The sequence below is a fragment of the Corvus brachyrhynchos genome, unplaced genomic scaffold (genome assembly GCF_000691975.1).
Source record: "Corvus brachyrhynchos isolate BGI_N302 unplaced genomic scaffold, ASM69197v1 scaffold545, whole genome shotgun sequence".
Taxonomy (NCBI): Eukaryota; Metazoa; Chordata; class Aves; order Passeriformes; family Corvidae; genus Corvus; species Corvus brachyrhynchos.
In genome coordinates this window covers 244,127-250,422 of record NW_008238116.1, presented here as the reverse complement: position 1 = coordinate 250,422, position 6,296 = coordinate 244,127, and the positions used below count along the sequence as shown (strand labels likewise).

Here is a 6,296-nt window from a genome sequence, read left to right as displayed (position 1 = left end):
AAAGCTCCCCCGGTCCCCCCCCCTGCCATGGGCAGGGACACCTTCCCCTCAACCAGGCTGCTCCAAGCCCCATCCAACCTGGCCTTGGACACTCCCAGGGACGGGGCAGGCACAGCTGCTCTGGGAAACCTGTGCCAGGGCCTCACCACCTATTTCTTCCCAGCATCCCATCCAGCCCTGCCCTCTGGCACTGGGGAAGCCATTCCCTGTGTCCTGTCACTCTGTGCCCTTGTCCCCAGCCCCTCTCCAGCTCTCCTGGAGCCCCTTTGGTGCATCAGCAAAGCCTGAAAGTCTGAATTGTGATGGTGCTGACTGTGACACACCGTGACTCCTCCTCAGCAGCACTGCCAGCCACTGCTGGACCAGCAGACAGGAAATCTCTTCCCCAGTGAGCTGGTGTCCACCAGCCAGAGCACTCCGATCCCACCTCTGAGTCCTCGTGCAGCCCATGGCTCACCCACGCTCGCTCTGCCTGCACTTGGATCGCACATGGAAAAGCTGCCGATGGACCTGGCTCTGCTGAGGTTCAGCCCTGTCAGTGTCAGGGCAAAGCACAATTTCAGAAAGTTCAAGTACTGCTGGTGTGGAAAGAAGAGCAAGAGCCAAAGGCCAAGCACGTGGCAGCACTGCTGTTCCAAAGGAAGGAGCAGAGAGGTCCAAAAGATAAGAGCAGGCACCAGGTGAGTTGGCAGAGATGAAGGAGACCATTTCCAGTGCTGGAACTGAGCACCAACCCCTCAGCACCGCGGTCAGAAAGCTGCTCAGGATTGGGAGGGTCGTGAGGAGAAACGCTCCAGCTCCAGAGGAGGCTCCCACTGCACTGCTCAGGGCAGGCCAAGCAGCAGCAAATGTGACCTTTCAGGTCTCTCCAGATATTTGGAGATAAGACACCAGTGCTGCGATTTGGGAAGACCACAGAATGTTCTGGTCCTGAAGAGGGACAGGGAGGTGACACGAGTGACAGGATCGTTTCTTGGTAATGCCGCTGAGCAAAGTCAGCCTGGAAGAGTCGGGAGTGGATTCAGAGAGCAGGAAGGGTTCAGACTGGAGAGGGCACAACGTAGCCAACTTCTGGCTGGGGAGGGAAAGCAGCAGAGCCCTGGCGTTGGGTTCGGTGGGACGCTGTGGCTGCGGGGGCTGAGGACAGAGGGTCACACACGGATGTTTTATGGACAAGCACTGCCACTGCCTTTGAGTGGCTTGAGGAAAACACTGAGTGGTAAATCATCCTATAACCCTGATTGCCACAGAAGTTTGGAACAATTGAGGTGCAAAAAGCCCTCAGGAGGTCTCCACCCCAGTCCCCTGCTCATGCCTGGGCCCCCTCCTACCCTCAAGCAATTTGCCCAGAGCCCTGTCCGGTCAGGTTTTGGAAATCTTCAAGGATGGAGATTCCTCCACTCTTCGGGGCCCTGTCAAACAGTTTTTCCTTGCATCTTTTCTGGATTTCTCTTGTTGTAACCCATGGCCATTGCCTCTTGCCCTTCCCAGTGCATCTGTGAGGAGAGTCTGGTTCCATCTTCGTTTAAACCCCATCCACCCTTTGGGAAGTGTTAGAGGATAATTAGATCATCCCTTTCTAATTCTCCAGGCTAAAAAAGCCTCCTCAGGTGCCCCCACACTCCAGCCCTGGATGATCTTGGTGGACCTCCACAGCTCCCATCCTTTCTGCTGCTCAGGGATGAGCCTGTGCCTGCTCATTCCGTGGAGGAGGGGGCTGGACTCTCAAGCACTGCGTCAAAGGCAAAAACAGTACCAAAAATAAAGGAGAACAAGACCTGAGGGTGTGTCCTTAACTCCAGAGGTGGGTGAAAGAAGCCCTGTTTTGTAGGGTCAGTGCTGAGTCAAAGTACTCTGAGATATTTGCCATAAATAAGACACGGGAAGGGCAGTCCTGGAAAAGGATCACCCAGGATCTGGAAGAGCAAAGGGGCCAGCTTGGAAATAAGGAGAATCTGGAGGTGGGATGGTAGCTCAGGGGCACATAGGTTCCTGAGCAGTTGGACCTTGTACCAAAGAGATTCAGGATTGCAAATGAAGCCTTGGAGAATTGGGATGAGGGCCTTGCAGAGAAGGCTGCTGTGGCGGGGGATATTAACAGGGATAAAGAGAAAAAACCAGGATTTGAGGGAAGGTGCCTTGGGGGAAAGGAGACCATCTTCTCCTGCACTCCGGGGTGAGTGAGAGGAGACCGGGAAGAGCACGGACAAAGGATACGGAGGAGTGGACGGAGCTGGGCACCAGCCAGGGAGTGAATTAGCGGTGAGTACACAGCTGTGCAGAGCCCTGGCTTACCGGGCACCACCTCCAAGGACAGCAACGGGCACAGAGGGAACCAGGAGCTGGCAGTGCCCACAGGATGTGATCTGAGCTCCCTGCTCCTCCAGCGCCTCATAAAGCCCCAGCTCACCGCCCTGCTGAGGCTCCTGCTCCTGACGGTGAAAAAATCCACATGACAGGACACAGGGAATGGCTTCCCAGTGCCAGAGGGCAGGGATGGATGGGAGATTGGGAAGGAATTGTTCCCTGGGAGGGTGGGCAGGCCCTGGCACAGGGTGCCCAGAGCAGCTGGGGCTGCCCCTGGATCCCTGGCAGTGTCCAAGGCCAGGCTGGACATTGGGGCTTGGAGCAGCCTGGGACAGTGGGAGGTGTCCCTGCCCATGGCAGGGGGTAGAACAAGATGAACTTTGAGGTCCCTTCTGACCCAAACCGTTCCATGATTCCGTGCCCACTCCGGCTCAGCATTCCCATGAAAGGACTGTCTCTCTGGACCACAATGTGAAGCTTCACCAAGGCTCAGGCCCTGAATGAAGGCTCTGCAGGATTTGAGCATGACAGAGCTTCGTGACTCACCAGGGTGGCCATCCAGGGACCAGCAGTTGCTGTCACCCTGCCCCAGTCACCACAGCCAGAGGGAGCCAAGCCCTGGAAGACTTTCCTAACCCTTTCTGCTGCGGAATGGGGCAACCTGGGCAAGCCTCCAGACTGTTCTGCAGGTTAGTGACTACACAGAGACCACAGGAAGCTCAGGAAGTCCCTTGAGGTGAAACCAGGTGGGCGCTGGAGAGCATTTGTGGGAAGTATCAGGAACACTCCCCTATCCTTACACTGCTGCCGTGTCATCTAATTGCAGACATCGCTGGAGGCAGCCACCTGGAGCAGCACGGCCACTCTGGCGTTCTGAGGAGGTGGTGACTCGCACCTGGGACATGCTGTCCCCTCTGCCCCCCCTAAGGAGGTCCCTAAAGCCCCCAGTTGGGCAGCAAGGGCCCTGCTTGCACCGAGCTGGGACAGCGGGCCCTGAAAGGACACGGCCCTGGGGCTGTGCCCAGCACTGTTTTTTAAAACCCAGCTTGAGTCACCTTCCCGGAGAAGGAGGGAAGCCACCGGTGCATCACCCCCTGCCACACACCACAGGCATTTCCAGCTGCGGGAGCCACCTGGGCCCTCGGGAGCTCCAGCTGCAGATGCTGAGGCATCTCCACGGGGAACAGCAAGAGGGAGCCTGGCCTGGGGCGAGCGGGGGAGGAACAGGAGGACTGGGGAAGAGCCCGTGGTGCTCGTTGCAGCAGGGAAACGTCTGGCAAAGCTCATTTGGGTACCTGCCCACTGAGAAGACGGTGGTCTCTCCAGGATGCATCCGGCTTTTGCCCTCCTTGGACCGCCCCTGGCGCTGCAGCGGGTGCCTCTTCCTCTTGCTGCAGTGGATGCAGGGGGCCTGCGTGGAGCCCAGGTGCACCGTGTGGTGATGTGGGGGGCCCCCGTCCTGGCTGCTGCTGTGGGGACAAAGGCTGCAACGGAAGGACATGACAGGTTCTGTCACCTGGGAGAGACGTCCCAACCCCGGTGCAGCCCCACTGCAGCAAGCCCTGGGAGCAGCAGCTCTGGGGGGGATGCTCTGCTGAGGACAGCAATGAGGAAGAGCTGTTCTGCTTGGCAGGGGGGTGAAGCACTCCTCAAAACCCTCGGGAGAGCAGGACTCCTCCTTGGGAAGATGCTTGGTAACAGCTGGAAAGGGGCTGCTCGTCCCTCACTCTGCAGCAGCCACAAGCTGCTCTGCGCTTCCCTCACCTGGGCACTGGCACTGCCACGTCCCCTTCAGTTTCCCCCAGCATCTCCTTGAGGGCCTCCACGTTTGCTGAAGAGAGAGGGGAAAAACAGGAATGAGTCAGCCAAAGTGGTCAGCACGGCTCCGGGCCGGCCCGTGGACGTGCTCACCTTGGTTTTGGATGATGCATTTCACGATCTTCTCCACGGTGTCATCGTTCTTCTCTTCATCTGAAAAGAGACAACGTGGCACTGAGGGCGGGGATTCAGGGACTCTGCTTGCTCATCCCTTCCCAGGAGCAGCTGCATCAGCAGAGACGCTGGAGAAGCCTCGTGTCCCCTGTCACACTGGGAAGCCACTGGGGAACACCGGATCCCTCATCCTGGAAAAGAAATGGCTGAGCCAGCAGCTGCGTGTGCAGGGAAAGGGGCTTGTGTTGCTCCTTCAGAACTGGGGAGCATCTGGAGGAACAAGTGGGAAGCAGATTCCAAAAAGCCAAAAGAGGAGGGTCCTTGTCCAGCCCTGGAGCCCCTGGCTGCAGGATGCTGCAAGGGTAAACAGAAAATAAACCCACTGGGACCCATTAAACACAGAAACGGGGAAGACACAATGATGGAGAGAGCCCCAGAGCTGCACGCTCTTCAAAGCCTAAAAGACTGTTCTGAGGAATCCTGGCTGGTGCCTGTGGAATTCATCCACGGCGTTCCTCTCCACCTGCTTCACACCACTGTTGGGGGCAGGAGGCCTGGATGGATGGACCTCCAGCCCCGTCAGCAGTGTGAGAGGTTCCTGTAAGCAGGTTGGAGCTGCGGCCTGGCAGGCAGCTGCCTCCAAGGCTCCAGGGCTGCTACCGTGCTCTTGGAAACCCATGGAGATGTTTGCCTGGGCTGGGGTATCTCCAGAAGGCAAAGCCAGTCCTGGAAGGTTCAGACACTGTCTCCATGTCATGTACAGCCAGGGCATTAAAGCCACATCCATGGGCACCTGGAAGCTCTGGCTGCATCCGTGGGTGAGCCGGAGGAGCCGCGTTCCCCTCCTGTGCACAGGCAATGGCAGCAGGAGGTGCCGATCCTCCCAAGCGCTGCCAATGGCACGCGGGAGCTGGAGGAGTTCTGTAGCACCATGTGGCTGTTCTCAGCCTGGGAGGCAGCCGGGGGAATGTGTGTTCCCCACTTCAGCAGAGACTCAGGAAACCACCAAACGGCAGAGCTTGCTCGGGCCAGGCACCCACGCTCGATGCGGCAGTGACTTCCCAATCCAACCACCCCAGAGCAACTGACAGTGGCCTGAAGCGATGGAAAAAATTCCCTAAAGGTGCTCTTCTAGCATGGGGATCACGGAAACACCCCCATTTCTCTGGTCTGCACGAACACAGCAGGGACTAGAGGAAGACGTGCCCGGTAGCAAACACCAGCTGGGCTCCGTGCCAGACATCCTAATGCCAGAGGGGCAGAGGGACAGCTCGTGCTCCAGCTGGGAGAGGTTTTCCTTGAGGGAACAGGGATTGGGATCGAGACGGTGGGGATTCAGCAAGTGCTGGATGTTCGTCAGAATTACCTTTGGGTGATAATGCTCCTTTGGGAAGCGCCAGGCACTGGTTCCCACCTCCCTGTCACCACCAGCCTTTGTCAGCTCGTGGATCAGAGGGATCCCTGGCCCTCACACTCCCTATCCCCAGGGAACACCGCGCTGCTCTCACCGCCCCAGCCTTTTTTCCCAAAGCCAGCCACACGTGACGGGCAACCCTCGCAGCCCCATCCCACATCCCAGGTGTCAGAGGAGCACCAGCCACAGGAGGCGAAAGGCCGAGCCCCATCACCCCAGCACTCACCATCCTCGAGCTCCTCCACCCCTTCTTTGTCATCTGGGTCAAGCTCGTCCCGGAACGTCCGGCACCGGTAACCCTTCTTCTTCAGGACATGGCAGATCAGGAAACCCACCAGCCCCATGATGAAGAAGACAAGGACAAGGAGGAAGACCACAATGATGCTGTGCTGGGGATCCGACTCCCCATGGCTGGGGTGGTGATGGTCTGACATGCGGATCTAGGAGAAGGGGGAGGGCAGGTCAGAGCCGCGGCGCTCACCCCCACCCTGTGCCCATCCTCCCCCTCCTCTTGCGAGGCAAGAGGCAGCTCCCGGCTGCGGGTGGGCTGCCCAGGGCTCAGCCCTCGCGGTGCGGGGCCGCACGGAGGACAGGACCGGCCGGAGGTGGCTCCTCGCGGTCTCCCAAGGACACTGCTGCCCCG

The 6,296-nt window shown here is 58.6% G+C and overlaps 1 protein-coding gene across 1 annotated transcript in view; it reads right to left on the bottom strand.

Moving 5' to 3' along the window:
- Nucleotides 1–6,296, bottom strand: part of RELL2 (RELT like 2) — a 12,587-nt gene that overhangs the window by 2,850 nt on the left and 3,441 nt on the right. Inside the window, exons 2-5 of the mRNA XM_017733400.1 lie at nucleotides 5,880–6,093; nucleotides 4,219–4,278; nucleotides 4,072–4,138; nucleotides 3,603–3,791 (exon numbers count right to left, since the gene is read on the bottom strand). Coding sequence (XP_017588889.1) covers nucleotides 3,603–3,791; nucleotides 4,072–4,138; nucleotides 4,219–4,278; nucleotides 5,880–6,093 — 530 coding nt within the window. The remainder of the gene's footprint in view (nucleotides 1–3,602; nucleotides 3,792–4,071; nucleotides 4,139–4,218; nucleotides 4,279–5,879; nucleotides 6,094–6,296) is intronic.